Here is a 16,464-nt window from a genome sequence, read left to right on the forward strand (position 1 = left end):
CTTTCAGTTGTTTTGATTTTTTTTTTTAACAGCTAAGTTCACGACAGTTGAAAACCCAGCTACCGGACTAATGCATTCAACTGAGGGACCAGAGAAATCACCTCAGGAATTCTCAACTGAGGGAGGGACCTTAAGGCAAATTAAATTTCCTTCTTCTCTTCTCCTTCTATTTAAGCAATCCCCACAGTAGGGAAATCCACATCCACCATCTGCTGGAGACAGGGAATACTGGCAGGCTGATGTCACTGCAGGGCTATATACACTAGGGATGTGAATCGGATCCGATATCGGATCCGATTCTGGTTCCGATTCACATCTCTATAGATGTGAATCGGATCCGATATCGGATGTGAATCGGATCCAATATCGGATCCGATTCACATCCCTAATATACACTGTGATGTTGGCTTTGCTCCATCTATGCTGGTAAAAGTGCATAACCCACTGGTTTTGGATTCACCTGTCTATGCTAAGAAAAGCCTGATGCATAGCAGGTTAAGAGAAAAAGAGAAGGGCCATTCCCTCTGAGAAACTGAAGCACTCCTGAGAGATTGCCTAAACACAGGAAGCATTTTGCTTGGTTTAAGCTGCACTACTAAAGTATATGCAGAGAGAAACGAGTGCAAACAGTTGAGGGATTCTCTTGATTGATATGGAAAGTTGCCTTTGTTTAAAGTACACAGCCAAAGTAAATTGACTGTGATATTGGTGTCTAAGTACTTTGTATGCTTGTTAACCAGGTTACGTCAAACTTTAGAAATTGTAGCAGGACTATTGTGAAAGCCAGGCATTTAAACTGCCCATGCTGGGTAACAATTAAGCATAATGTGGAGGTTAAAGAAAGAATGGCAACATTCACATTGCTAGGTTTGTAAGTTTCAATCCAGGATGTTAAGTCTTTGTTTGCAAAATGTGATTTCTATCTGAAAAGCTAAATCCCTCTATTCAGTGAAGGTAATGTGGAAGTGAGCCCTGTAATTAAACTCAGAGGGATTAAACTAAGGTTGTTCCTTGAAATCACAGAAATTCTGCACTTAAACACTGGAGACTTTATTAAAGAATTAAGCTTGTGTTTAGGGACTGTGATACTGTATTAGTGAGAGACTGGAAAGAAAATTATGTAATAGAATTTTATCAGCGTGTCTGGTAGGATCTGTACTCTGGAAAGTCGGTAACTGCGGAGAGCGTGGAAGATAGCCTTGAGTTGTGTAATAAATAAGATAAGGTTCAAACTGCTAACTGATGAGTTGAATTTATTAAAGGTACTGAAGGGAATAAAAGGATGGCTGTGTTAGGGAGCTTAAACAGGGTGTAAGGAAGGCATTATACCCATTCCACCTAACTCCAGCCCAAGACACAACTAGGGAGAGGAAATAGGCAAACCACTGGCATACTAATTCTATAGGCAGTTTAACTTCTTAAAGCCATAGGCACACGCCAGAGCACCAATCCCTGAGCCAGACTACAGAGAGTGGTCATCAGAGACCCTGTCCAGGGGGGCTTGATGACATCACAGTGCGAGATGGCTGCTTAAATTTGAGCACCTACTTACCTCGAGCCTTTTCTTTTGGAATCGCCATACATCCTGCACAGTCGAGGCTATTTTTTTACATTGGGTCGAGTGGTAGTCAGCTCTGAATGGCTCTGAAGAAAAAAGGACCTGATTTCAAGCAATTTTCATATGTTAAGTCCTCTATGGATACTGAACGGCCTGGTGGAATGGCAGAAGCCTCAGAGTCAATTGACCAGCCTGCAGAGGCTGATCAGATGTTGGGGGTGACAGCGTGACGGTAACCGATTTTGCTTCCTGAGAGGAGTTCCAACAATGGTTTTGCGACTTGCGGAAAGACATGAGAGATAAGCAGCAGGAATTAGTCACGATGATGGCCGATATGAGGGAAGAGATATCAGGCAACGGGTGGACATTCAGCTGGACGCACATGCTGATAAAATGGGGAACCTGCAAAAACAATGAATCAATTAATGTTGGACAACTCGGACATTCAATTTAAAATTGAGGATTTAGAAAATAAAAATTGCAGATGTAATCTATGTTTCTGGGGTATTCCAGAGGCCGAAGAGTACAGAGATTGCTAAGCGTTGGTGCAGCAACTATGTGTTTTCTTCTTGGGACAAAATAAAAGCACCAAGTCACCTATGGAGGAATTAAAAGTGGAACTTGAACAGGCGTACCGATTCTTGGGCCCTAAAGTGAAGAATAAACCCTGTGATATTTTTTGTTCCCATCATTTTCCTGTAAAAGAGAGTGTTTTTCGTGGTGAGTGTCAGAAAGCTCTGTTGTTAAAGCTGGTATTTAGCAATCTGTAGTTATTTAAAGTAGTTGTGGGTGGATCAAGAGAGAGAAGCAGGCACGAACGCGCTACCTGTAAGGTCATTGTTACTCCGTCAAAGGCTTGTTTAAGGATAGACTCCAACTATCTATCATGCGCATCCTTTAAGGCTGCTCCTCCCTCCACCAGGATAGTTGTTCGCTTAGAGACAGTGCAGACCAGTGCATCCACTTTAGGGAAAAGCAAACATTGTCTCACTATTGGATCCAATGGGTAAAGAGCTTCTAATGTCGAGGCCCTTTAAAACTTGCTTCTGGGACATCCCATTCCAGGTCACTCAAAACCTGTATGGCTTCCAGTACTGGGAAGTAGCAAGAGGCTTTGCGCAAGGAAATCAGAATGGGATTCTTCTTTGGTTCCGTCAGATTCCGCTCCAGGAACTCCCAACGTCTTCAGGTTCTGGGAAGCCAAGGCCAGCAATTCATCTCTACGAAAGAACCGTAACATGGTTTGATACGGTTCTAATCCCAGGAGAATTTCCCCTTCTTCCAAGGGATCTTGCTCTTCGCCTGTGCCATCAGGGGCCCCACTAGAGATTCCCTTGGGTCAGGCAAGGCATGCCTCAAAGTCTGCCAACAGGAATAGGAGAGGGGGCCGACTGGAGTTCCATCTGAACAAAGGCAAGGCAGTAGACTGGAAAAATTCCACCCAAGAAAAGGCCGCCGGGTCCATGCCTAGCCAGGGAGAACTGGGGTGGGCCCAGCCGAATTTCCCTCTCCCATGGAAGACCCAGCCAAGGGGTTACTCAGATCCAGAGAACTTCTAGTTAAGGCTGTCAATCCATCATCTGAATGGGAGGAGCTGGGTTCAGCAAAGTCCAGGGAGGCCAAATCCCACTTGGGCTTCCTCACAGTGCTGACACAAGTTGGAATCCAGGTCAAGCTGAGAAGCCCTAATATGACAAGCAACTCAGAGAACAAGGCACTTTATGCTTCTTCGCTGCCACGCCATTGGCAGCAGTAACTGTGCATTCGATCGGCTCGCGCTTAAAAATTTTATGCACAAATTTTGAGCACCTAGGCGGGGCGCGGCAAGGTGCACGCACAGCCCATGCACCCAGCTTTTCCTGTATCCTGTGCTTACTTTATTGTGTGCGTAAGTATGCACATAACGTTATGCACACTGCGCGTACCAATATCCTATGGCGGGCAATACGAGATGCACAAAGACCACGCAAGATGGCACCGCCGCAGCCTACCATGCGGTGTGCCAACCAAGCTTAAAGCGGGGCCTAGGCCACCGGAGCCGCTCAACCCGCTCATAAGCCCTCTTCCTTTTGCCCCAATGGGATCAGGAACGTCAGTAAGGCGCACCGAGTAAGGAGACCAGAGGAAGTCTTACCGAAATCCCTCTTCTCTAAAGATAAATCATCTTCCTCCTTAAAAAAAAAACAAAAACCTTAGCTGGGCTCAGCGCTTACTGGCTCAGTACAGAGAATCTCCGGCTGCGGGAGAAGAGGGCTTTGGCTGTCACCGCCGCACTCAGCTTCCTGCACCCGCTGCTTGAGCAGCAAAGTCCACTCCAGGAACCGGCTACCAGACCAAGGCACACCTCTAAGGGATCTCGGAAATCACCTCAGGAATCCTCAACTGAGAGAGGGACCTTTAGGTATCACCACAGGAGAGCGGGGTTCAATCTTTTCTCCAACATAAAAGTAGAGTTTCTTCTTCCAAAAGGTATAGCGATCCCCATAGGGAAAGCATATAAACATCTGCTGCAGACGGAGAAATACTGAAGGGCTGAGGTCACTGCGGGGGTGTGTATCTAGAGTGACGTCAGCTTTGAAACCCGACTCCGTCTCCATCTGCTAGTAGGGACACACATAACCCATTGGTCCTGAGTCCATCTGGCTACACGCTAGGAAGCACCTTTTAATGTGGCCTGTTTTTCCTTCTTGTTTTTTTGCTGCAGCTTCTAAAACTGAGAAACATACAGGGTTGGGGATTTTATTTCATAAAGAATTTGAATGCTTTATTAAAAAGTGTTGCAGACCCAAATGGTAGATTTATTTTGGCACAATTTGAAGCGGGGGGAGAAGTATATACTTTGTTAAATCTATATGCCCCTAATACAGAGCAGAGTTGTTTCGATGCTATTAGCAAGCTCTTGAATACGGAAGGGGAAGGGTATTTGATAGTGGCAGGGGACTTTAATTTGACCTTGTCTCTGCAGCTGGGTAATTGGATGGGTCTCCAACGTTGAGACTGGTTCCATTACCTGGTCGGACCATGCCCCTATATGGTTAGATTTACAATGCAGGGGATTAGATGTTGGGTAAAGATACTGGAAACTTAATGATACTTTACTGGTGGACAAGGGATTTTGCAGACAGCTGGCGGAAGATATTAGAGCGTATGTAGTCAGTAGCAAAAGGGGAGATACTAATCCTTCTGTTCTTTGGGATTGTTTAAAAGCAGTTACACGTGGGCGCCTGATTACTCAGGCAGCCTTTGTTACATAAAAACGTTATCTAATTCAGTGCTTATTAAATTGCAGAGGGCTAGAGATGCTTTGTACTCTTTAGAACTTGATATCATTACTTTCCAGTTAAATTTGGTTAAGCAAGATCATTTTGAATGGGGTAACAAGGCACATAGGCTGCTAGCTCGCAGGTTGAAAAAATGTTTCCCAAAAATCAAATAAGGGTTAGAAACATTGATGGATCCTTGTTGACCTCCCCTAAGGATATTCGGCTTAGGTTTATGCACTTTTATGAGGGACTTTATAGTGCAAATACTTCTATCACAAATGCTCACATAGACTCTTACATTCTACTGATCTTCCGAGCATTTCTGAAGAGAACATTTTTTGATAAGAAAATCACAATTTTTGAAATTCAACAGGTGATCAAAGATTTAAAAGTGAACAAAGCACCTGGCTTGGATGGCTATACGGCCCAATTTTATTAAAAAAAAAAAACAACAAAAAAAAAACTTCACCTGAATTGGTACCCACTTTAGTGGCAATGTTTAATTCCTTGTGGACGTGTAAAGGAAAATTGGTTCTTACCTGCTAATTTTCATTCCTGTAGTACCAAGGATCAGTCCAGACCGCTGGGTTATGCCTCCCTTCCAGCAGATGGAGTCAGAAAAAATCTGAAAAGCACCCCTGATAACCCGGTGTGGCACCTGCAATCCTTCAGTATAATCAATATCAAAGCAGAGTGAAATAAATTTAAACAACCAATGACTAGATCAAGTGAATTTAGCTGAACAATAACCTGTGAAAACTACGTACAGGACAAAAGTACGGACTGAAATGCTTCAATGGATAAGCTTGCTTGAAAATCTTCAGATTAGTCTAAAAACTGCAGAGAGGAAAAAATAAAACCAACCGAGCGTATTCTCCTGAACACTATACCCCTGGGCGGGCGTCTGGACTGATCCTTGGTACTACAGGAACGAAAATTAGCAGCTAAGAACCAAATTTTCCTTTCCCTGTACGTAACAGACCGCTGGGATGTACCCAAGCTGCCCTAAATGGGGACTCTATAGGTCGAGCGTGACCTATAGAGTCCCGCTCGAAGCACACTGCTGCCAAAAGAATCAACATCCGGACCCCGGACGTCCAAACGGTAATGCTTAGCAAACGTGTGCAAAGATTTCCAAGTAGATGCCCTGCAAATCTCTTGTAGTGAAACATATTGGCTCTCTGCCCAAGATGCCGCTTGAGATCTGATCGAATGAGCCTTAAGTCCATCTGGCACTTGCCGCCCGTGACATATGTTTGCCGAAGCAATAGTGTCCTTCAACCATTGAGCAATAGTAGTCTTTGAAGCCTTACACCCTTTCTTAGGACCGCTCCATAAGACAAAAAGATGAACTGACAATCGAAAAGCATTAGTCACTTCCAAGTACCGCAGAAGTATCCTGCGGATGTCCTTTCTCCTCAAATCCTGAGCCTGTGGAGAATTTCTATCCAAACCTGGAAAAGCCAGTAACTCAACTGACTGATTTACGTGAAACACTGATACAACCCTCGGCAGAAAAGGCGGCACCATCCAAAGCAAAACCTCAGAATCCGAGATTCGCAAGAACTGTTCTCTGCAGGATAACGCTTGAATCTCCGATATTCGTCTGGCCGAACAGATAGCCACGAGGAACACTGCCTTGAGTGTTAAATCTTTCAATGTAGCCCGCTTGATAGGCTCAAAGGGAGGACTGCAGAGCCTATGGAGAACCAAATTTAAACTCCACAAAGGACACATTGCGCGCACCGGCGCGTGTAAATGTTTGGCTCCCTTCAAAAAACACGTCACATCCGGATGTCCTGCAATGGATATATCATCAACCTTACCTCTTAAACAGCCTAACGCCGCTACCTGAACACAGAGCGAGCTATAAGCCAGTCCTTTCTTTAAGCCTTCCTGCAAGAACGCGAGAATGTGCACAATAGTGGCCTGGTGCGGGGACACCTTCAACCCACTGCACCAGGAATCGAAAACCTTCCCCACCCGAACGTAGGTGAGAGAAGTAGAGGTCTTTCGTGCGAGTAGTAGAGTGGTAATCACCGCATCCGGATAGCCCTTCTTTCTCAACTGTCTCCTCTCATAAGGCAAGCCGCTAGACAAAAGTGAGCCACCTGATCGAAAAATACCTGTCGGAGTAAATTCGGTAGGTGACCGAGACGCAAGGGACCGTCAAACACCAAATTGATCAGGTCTGCGAACCACAGCCTCCGCAGCCACGAGAATAACCGGCCCCCGGTGGGACTATTCGCCTTAAGACCTTCCCCCACCAATGGCCAAGGAGGAAACACATAGAGGAGTGCGTCGTGAGGCCACGGAAGGATCAGGGCATCCACCCCTTCTGACCCGTGCTCCCTTCTGCAACTGAAGAAACAAGCCGCTTTCACATTCAGCCGAGTTGCCATCAAATCCAGCCCCCACCGGCGAGTCAAGAGCCGCATCGCCTCCTCGGACAGTTCCCATTCGCTGGGATCTAGCCTTTGTCGACTGAGAAAATCTGCCTGGATGTTGTCCACTCCGGCTATGTGTGACACCGCCAACTGGAGCAGACTGCATTCCGCCCAGACCATTTATTTATTTAACACTTTTATATACCGACCTTCATGAAAAAATTCACATCAGATCGGTTTACATATAACAGGGGGATAACATTGATTTAACCATTTAACATCAACTTGCCCGCCTCTGTGGCCACCGGCCAACTCTTTGCTCCCCCTTGACAATTTATGTAAGCCACGGTTGTCGCATTGTCAGATAGGATCCTTACCGAACGATGCTGGATTAGCGGGAGAAAATAGCGCAACTAGATGAACTGCCCTTGTCTCCAACCGATTTATGGACCACTTGGACTCCTGAGCTGTCCATTGATCTTGTCTGACAGACTGCCCCCCCCCCCCAACCGGAAAGGCTGGCATCCGTTGTCATGATCATCCACTGTGGATTCTCTGGATCTATTCCCTGCTGTAAGTGATCAGGGATCAACCACCATTCTAGACTGGCCCTGGCTGGATCCAGAAGGGGCAAGGGCAAGTGGAACTCCTCGGACTTGGGTCCCAATGGGAAAGCAACACCCTTTGCAAAGGCCTCATATGAGCAAACGCCCAGGGAACCAACTCCAGAGTAGACGAAAAAGGGTTTGGAATATGACCTGTTGCTTTGCCTGAGACCCGGTAGGAGACACCAGGAACAGTTCCCGAAGCGGGCAAGCAAAATCCAAAGCATAACCATGTTCTATGATATCTAGAACCCACTGGTCCAAACTAATCTTGACCCATTCTTTGCGAAGCAGTGAGAGATGACCCCCCATTCTCGGAACGGAGGAATGGGCGGGCACACCTTCATTGGGAAGCCTTGCTGGAGCAAAGTCCTTGGGAGGATCCATCGCGCTGAGGCCATTTACCACGAAAGGAATGAACCCAAGCCTGAGACCTTGCCTACAACTGCAGAGGGGCAAAAGACAAGCCCCTACCCGTACGAAAACAGCGCTGACCCCGAAAACGACCCCGGGTCGCACCAAAAGGGCGAGACGGCCTGGGCTTGTCCTCCGGGAGCTTGTAAACCTTATTGTCCCCTGAGGACTTAACAAGTTGTTCCAGAACATCTCCAAGTAATAGCTTTCCCCTAAACAGAAAGGCGCCCAGCTGAGACTTAGAAGAGACATCAGCCGACCAATTGCGGAGTCAAAGAAGCCTCCTTGCCGAAACTGCCAAGGACATCATGCGCGCAGAAGTACGAAGAAGATCGTACAAAGCGTCCGCTGTATAAGCAACCACCGCTTCCATGCGATCGGCCTGTTCTGCCTCTGCCAGAGGGAGCTCTTGAGTTGTGATTAATTGCTGAACCCATCTAAGGGTAGCTCTCTGCATGAGACTACTACAGACGGCTGCCCTAAATCCGAGGGCCGATACTTCAAATATCCGCTTGAGTAGAACCTCCAGCTTTCTATCCTGGAGGTCCTTGAGAGCTGCTCCTCCCATTATCGGAACCGTGGTGTGCTTGGCAATGGCAGACACGGCCGCGTCCACCTTAGGGATCTTGAGAAGATCCAAGAACTCGTCCAGCAGGGCGTAAAGTTTTTCCAAGGCCCCACTAACCCAGGGTGGTTTCAGGCGCATCCCATTCCCGGGTCATAAGCTGTAAATGCATTGGGTGGAAAGGAAAAGTTCTAGGAGGGGCCCGCAAGCCTAACAAAACAGGATCCTCTGAAGAAGGATCAGTCACCAGCTGCGGAGCCTGAATATCTAGTTCCTGTAGCACATGAGGAATCAAAAGGTCTAGCTCCTCCTTACGAAATAACTGGAGCACCCGCAGATCATCCCCCTCCAACGAAGCGGCATTATCAACATCATCGCTCGTATCCACCGGGAAGGGGTCCAGAAGCACGGACCCCAGAGGAGCGGAAGGCGCCGGTAGCTCAGCGTCAGGAGCGGGACGGGAAGGCCGGGTCCTAGGAGCCTCTTGATCCTCCGCAGGCCTGGGGATCTTAGCAGGAGGAGAATATTGCCCATCCAAGTCTGCCTCAGCCTCCATATAAGCTTTGGAAAGCAGTAAAATAAACTCAGAAGAAAATGGGTGCTGTCTCTTTAAGGCCCCCCCCCCCCCCAGAGGCACGGCAGGAGGAGAAGAATCATGTCCCAAATCGCTAGGCCTTTGGGGGCTTAACATAGGTGGAGAAATCGGTGGGAAATCCCCTCCCCCTGAGCAGCATCAGGGCCCGAATTGGGCAAATGGTCACGGTTCCCACGCTTGTCGGGGACGGGGCAGGCCTTGCTTGTGAACTGTCTAACTGCGTCCTAAGCCGCACGATCGCGGCAACGCTGATCTTATCCCTGCAGTCGGCAGCTGCAAAGGCCCCCGGGGATATAGTGGGAGCAGAGGTCTTCACGAGAAAGCCGCGCTGCCGCCTTTCCACACGCTGCACATCGCGATCCTCGTGGCATGGCAATCTAAGCTGTAAGTAGAAAATCAGCTGAGTGAAGCAATTCACACACTCCGGAGCCCTGGGAGATTTCAGCAGGCTCGCTCTGTTTAAAAGGCTTATCCTTTGTCTTTTATTTATGTATTTATTTTTTCTTTTTCAGAGCTACTCAACCAGGGGAATGTACGTCCCCGGGCTTAATATACAATTTGTAGCTCCCACCAGAGCAATTAAGACATCTCTGGCACTGTAAGGGGGGGGGGGGGGGGGGGGGGGGGGAGGACTGGCCCACCGATAAATCCCCCCCAACTCACTGGGCTGTGTCAATATTCTCCAGGCATTAAGGCCAAGGGCAGAGCCCAACCTTGCCTGCTTTACAAAGTGATCTCAGTCTTCCCATTTTTTTTTTTTTTTACTACTTACTACAAGCTGATTTAGTCAAAGGTACTAAGTTTAGGATACCCCCTTCACTTATTAATCAATCAAATAAAGAATTTTGCAAAGGATCAGGACCGCAGGTTATGCCATCCTTCATCTGCTGGAGTCAGAAATACTGAAGATCGCAGGTGGCACACCGGGTTATCTGGGGGAGCTTTTCAGCTTTTCTTCGACTCCATCTGCTGGAAGGGAGGCATAACCCAGCGGTCTGGACTGATCCTGGTACGTACAGGGAACAGTGTGTTGACCTGTGATGAGCCACAAAAAAAAAACAAAAAAACAACCTGGTTTCTAGTTTCCACGCTTAGCATGGAATCTCTCATTATCGGCTTTGACAATAATGCACCGTCACTGGTTTTCAATGGATCAGTTTGCCTCACCCACACTACCTATCATATGATCCAGTGGTGGGGGAATCTCCTCTCCTCTCTCCATCAATATACAGTCCCTGGTTTCCTACCATAGAGGTTGTTCGATTTACGTGTGGTCGAGCACCAATTCTCAAAGTTGGAGCCTCAATCCTCAATACATACTTTGAACTGAAAACATTTTTCCACAAAGCTCTAGCACAAATAGTCAAGAGATGGTTTGAGAAAGGAAACAGCCCAGAAATTCTTTAACAACTTGGGCACAGCCCAACTAGCAGGGTTGCGAGGATAGGGCCGATTATGTCAGGACAGGGTCGGGATGGTATTGTTCAGTAGCTGAGTGTTACTGTAAAGGCTTCCAGTGTTTGTTCAGAGAATGAATTAAAAATCTCCATTTGTCTGGAACATTACCCCTTACCATTTATCAGCATTTACTGGGAGACTTCATGCTCTGAGGAGTGGACCCACTTCTACGCCAGTTCCTGATGGGGAAAGATAAGAGAGAGAACAGGAACAGCATGCTTCCCACTGGGGTCCCATACCTTACTCAGACAGATGTCTACCGCAGGCTCCTTCAGTCGAACAGTAGCTTTTCCTTCTTCCACAAATTTGGTAAAAAAATGTTCTATATTCTCTTTTAACTGAAAAGAAACAACAACAACAACCACCAGGTGAGATGCATGCCCATATCTTGGAGGATGACAAAAGCAGTGGTTTGTTCTGCATATAACCCACAATTAGCACTGAGCACTATACACTTAATAAAACAATATCTATTTCCATAGACGCCTGAACACCAGTCTAAGAGTGACCCAAAGATGATTCACTGCATGAGCTTTAGAGATCCTACACGGTACCAATTCAAATATATTACAATTTACATCCTAGCCTCTCCAGAACCAATACAGCTATCGGAGCGCTGCTTTAAGTTTGGATCAATACACAAGGATTGAAACAAAGCAGCAGAAAATTCTCAAAACAAAGCATAAGGAAAGTTTTTTTTTTTTACTTAAGCTTTTTCATTTATGGATTCGGCGGTTTTCTCCTTGTTCTCTTGGCTTCCAGCTCAGTCAGAACCAAGGCCAAGATTACTTTCAGCTTGAATATTGGGTCTCGTTAATGTTCCCATGATGTGCTGATGCCACTACCCTATCTTACTACCATGATAGTAGATATCCAGCCAAGACCAAAGTAAACAAAACGTGGCATGTCCTGCATCTCCATATCCAACTCAAAACCCCCCCAACAGAGAAAAGATTATGGTCCCATTACAGCACTCAAGTGTAATCTATGTCCAAGGCTAAAATCTTGTGAAAAAGAGAAAGAAACCAGGCCTGAGTTCCAACATGTGGAGGGTCACACTTGATGATAGACTCCACATACTACACCAGAGCAGGGCAGCCATGATCTCCTGTTCCCAGGGCTGGATTTTTCTGTTAAAACCACTACATTACATTTACTTATAGGTTGGACAACAGATTTGAATACAAACTCCAGTGCAATGAAAATACACACCACGTTCATTCTGCATTTGTAGAAACTGTGAAAGTGTGTGGAACTGATGACTAATCAGATGTATATCTCGTTCTCTCTGGCACTCTTAAGTTTGTTGGGATATGGTAACTCTCCTGACAGTGAATTTGGTGAATTTTCTGCTTTCTTCTGCTAAGTGTTCATTCACAACCAGCACCCAATTTTACTCCATGGTAGGGTACAAAATCTGATGCAAAAGGATTTTCAGCATCAGCGGCATTAACATTTTTGGGCTGCATAGGGGAGAGCGAGCATTCATTTATGCCCTGTAAATCCAAAGTAATTCTTATTTTTGCAGCAAAGGACGACACAGATGGGGCAAAAGGAAACATCTATCACTTTACACTCTGCCCCCTTCCTGCCTGATAACTGAGAAAACAGCACAACTGAAATGAAATCTTTGTATCAGTTTTCAGTATAGGAGAGGCAGATAGGTTTGTCCTACTGTCCTCTCCCTGGCACTGAAAGTCCTGATGACAGTGTGCCATCTCCTGGCAATGCATGGAACTGCATTTATTTACTAAGATCAGATCCTAACAATAAGTAACTTGTTGCACAATTCCAAGTTTCCAACGGTTTCTGCGCATATATGGCTGGATGACCACATGGCTCCTTGTCAAATGGAACATGCGCATTTTAATGCACTGTGATATACAGCAGCTCAGATATCACTGAGAAAACATCTTCCTGACCTTTTATTTTGGGATCTGGCAGTTTCCTCCTGCACCTCTGAGCTGTGATCTGATGACATGGGTCTTCATTTACAACTACCTGTGATTTTGCTTTTCTTATTTTATATCCCACCCCTCTTTCCAACATAACTAGTCTGGTTATTGCAGCAAGGATCCTGCGGCATGGCTCCTTCCGGAACCCTGCAGTGATGGGTCCTGCAGCTGCTCATAACAATGACAACAACGCTCTCCCTCGGAGACTGCAGCTTCACAACATCCCCAGTCAACCTGAAGAGTGGAAGACCCGACTCAGGCATTATCCACAATGCAGAGATATGGTTTAGATCTTCCTCTCCCTGGGTTGGCGAGGGCTGGGGATGCTGAAGACAGTGTTCTTTGCCCTTAGGGGAGAAACCCCAATCATTGTGCAGTGACAACACATAATAGCAGATTTAAAGCCCATGATTACAGGGGGCTAGAAGCATGGCCCCTAGCTGAGGTTTGTAGCTGAAATGACTTTACTAAAATGAGTTGACAGCGGAATATATCAAATAGAGGACTCATGGCACCATAACCCAGGCCTGCTTCCAACTAAACTGGAAGTACAAAGGAGCAGGAGCAAACCTCTGGGTCAAAAAAGCAAAACAAAAAAGCCTATGAGGCAATGCAGACACAATGTAACCATGTTTGATTGGCAGGGACTGTATCCTTGTTGATGGCTGGGTCACTTGGCAGTTACATGGAGCCTGTATTGCTGCTAGTACTTTTTTTTTCTAATCTGGCTTCTGGTGCACCAATTTAATGTCAATTCAATCTAATGTCTACCTTACTTGCTGGCATCCAGCACACTTGCCCAACGCCAGTGGTTGAATTAGGAATTGAACTATTGACATTTCTTCAATGCATTAGTTGAGGCAAGGGTTCTCAACCCAGTCTTTGGGACATATCCAGCCAGTCAGGTTATCAGGGTATCCACGATGAATATGCATCAGAATATGCACTGTCGCTGTTCTATGCAAATCTCATATGTATTTATTGTAGATATCCTGAAAATCTGACTGGGCTGAGAACCACTGTTTTAATGTGATGATTATTTAGTATACTGTGAAGAAGAGATAATAAAAGTTGAGGCCAATTGTTCAACTATGCCTGCCTCCAACCTGATTTCCAGTGGTGGGTGCTTCAGATGGGCTGGAAAAAGGTGGGGCATTAGTGGTCAGGTGGGAGGGTTTTGGCGAGCTTTCAGTGTCTTCCTGTCAACTGGCTCCATTTTTTTTTTTTCAAAAAACATACACCCAGAGAGAACATCTATAATATATTCATATTAAACAATCTATACAAACGCTTCTTTAAATGTTTGTGTCACTTTCAATTTCTGAATCAAGGAAATTGTAGAGAAGTTCATACCAGTAGCGTGTTAATAGTGATTCAGATATTGGATATATTTATGAACTGCATTAAGCGACTTTTTGAATAAGTGCTTGTTTTTCATTGAGTATTTAGGAATTTATTCTAAGGATACATTATAAACATTTTACATTGTGATATTTAACAGGATTTTGTACTGTTGATTTTGTTAGAATTTTGTATAGATTATGGTTTAAAATGAATAGTATGAATAATAGTTTGGTATATAATAGTGTGAATGAATGGGTATGATGGGTGATGTGTGTTAAAAGGTTTGAGGACTGATTCCAGCGATGGTTAGGATTTATAATATTTGTATAGCATTTATTTTTATACTTTTGTATTACAGATTCAAAGACATTAGATATGTGTAAGTAATTATATATTATGGATGTTCTCTCTGTGTGCATGTTTTTAGTTATATGTAAAAGGATTTGTAGACCTGATGTTGTAACCTTCACTGTATTCATTATCCAGTTTTTTTCAAGACAAGCTGCTTCAGTCTGGTTTTACTTCACTGAATACATCACTTGTCTAGCACTGCTGCTTTAATACATTGAGGGAACTATTTTACTAACGCTTTTACAGGGCAGATAATCGATGATGCTTGCTTTTAAAAAAAACAAACAAAAAAAACCCCAACACGGATGTAACAAGCTATCAAGAGGGACCCATCATCTCTACGTCCAGCAAGAAAATATAAAGTTCAGTCAGCGCCCGCTGCCGATCGCCAGATCTGACCTTGTACTTGGAGCCTGCCCTGTCTTTCTGAGTGCAGATCAGCAGGTAGATGGCAGCGATCCCTCCGGCGCCCTTGTCTTGCTGCCGCCCGACGGACAGGACAGCTCGGGCGCCTTTGCCTCGGTTCTTCATACCGAAGGTTGGCAACATCCGATTGATCACTTCCACCTCACACTGCAGCTTCATGACTGCGCCACCGCACCGCGGCCCCTGGCGACAAATCTCCGGGAGAGCCCAAGCGCTGACCCCCTGCCACTCGGTCAACTCGCATCGGCCATTTTTCCGCAGCAGGCCCGCCCCCTCTGTTCAAACAGCTTTCCGCGCCACCGACCGTGCGCATGCGCAGCGCTCGCTTCCACGCACCGCCACGCCCTTTCCGCTAGCGCTAAGCTCGGCGTTAATTTTGTATGACTTGTTAGCTTTTAGCGCTAAACGTTTGGTATGATTTTTGTTACGGTTAATATCAAACAAGTATTTTTCGCATGAAAGCTATTCTTGCATTTAGTAGGATAGACCTTATTTTTTTTTTTCTAAACTGAAGAAAGAAAAGTTATCAATCGATCCAATTCAATAAACGAGCCTTTTAGAAAAACACCTTTATATCACCCTTGAATGGCCCATAAAGAAACATTTATTTCGTTTACTACAATTAAAAAGTTTGGGATTAAAAGATGAAAATTTAGGACGACAAAGATGTAGCTTATTTTTTTGTTGATTTATGTACCAAGCATTTTGCCCATAAACAAAATGGGAGAAGCCTCTTCCTGCATCTGGCCATTAATTTGCTATTGAATAAGGAACCAATCGAAGCCAGCAAAACAATTAATACAGAGTTTTCATGGTTGGAATCTTATAAGCTTCAGCAAAATTCAAGTTTTCTAAGCTTATTTTTAAAAATTGCATATAATAAGGCATGAACTGCTATAATCTATTTTTTCTGTCTTATGACTGGTAAATAGATACCTTTTTTTGGTTTGGTGAAGTAATACAATTCACTCCTACATTGAGAAGCATAGTTAAATGCTCTTCAATTGAGTTTTGAAATCCTACTACCTATGTTGAGCATGCTAACTACTGTTGGTCAAAAGTGTGTTTCTGTCATAAGTTGAGGGCATAAAGGAAAACTAGGGAAGAGAGCTGGAGAGAGGCAAATTAATTTGCATGCTCTTTTTTTTTTTGGAAGGGAGGCAGAAGCAAGGAGCAGTTTCCTTCTGCTGCTTTGAGCTTCCAGCTCAATGGAAGCCAGGACTGGCATCCTTCATTTACAACTACCCAGGAATTTTTCTCCTATTTTTTATCCCAACCTTAGTCCAGTCATTGTTGGGATGGCGGTCAGGGTCCATGCACCAAGGCTTCTTCCACAATCCAGCAATCATGGACCCTGAATACGGCCACTAGATGTCCCTGTTATATGATGACTAGGGCTTCCTCTCTTCTAGAGAAAGTGACTGCTGCCTCTGCAGCAGCCCCAGCACCCATGACTGACCCAAGCTGGAAATCAACCCTAGGACCCTCTACATGTGACAAGAGTAAAATGAGTTTGTCACTGGCAGAGGGACCTGGGTTTGGC

The 16,464-nt window shown here is 45.3% G+C and overlaps 1 protein-coding gene across 1 annotated transcript in view; it reads right to left on the bottom strand.

Annotated features, from left to right (window-relative positions):
* LRR1 (leucine rich repeat protein 1) overlaps nucleotides 1-15,219 on the bottom strand; it is a 38,061-nt gene extending 22,842 nt beyond the window's left edge. The window contains exons 1-2 of the mRNA XM_029598386.1: nucleotides 14,895-15,219; nucleotides 11,085-11,183 (exon numbers count right to left, since the gene is read on the bottom strand). Coding sequence (XP_029454246.1) covers nucleotides 11,085-11,183; nucleotides 14,895-15,080 — 285 coding nt within the window. The 5' untranslated portion in view covers nucleotides 15,081-15,219. The remainder of the gene's footprint in view (nucleotides 1-11,084; nucleotides 11,184-14,894) is intronic.
* Between the last annotated feature and the right edge of the window lie 1,245 nt (nucleotides 15,220-16,464).

Source organism: Rhinatrema bivittatum, chromosome 4, assembly GCF_901001135.1.
Source record: "Rhinatrema bivittatum chromosome 4, aRhiBiv1.1, whole genome shotgun sequence".
Taxonomy (NCBI): Eukaryota; Metazoa; Chordata; class Amphibia; order Gymnophiona; family Rhinatrematidae; genus Rhinatrema; species Rhinatrema bivittatum.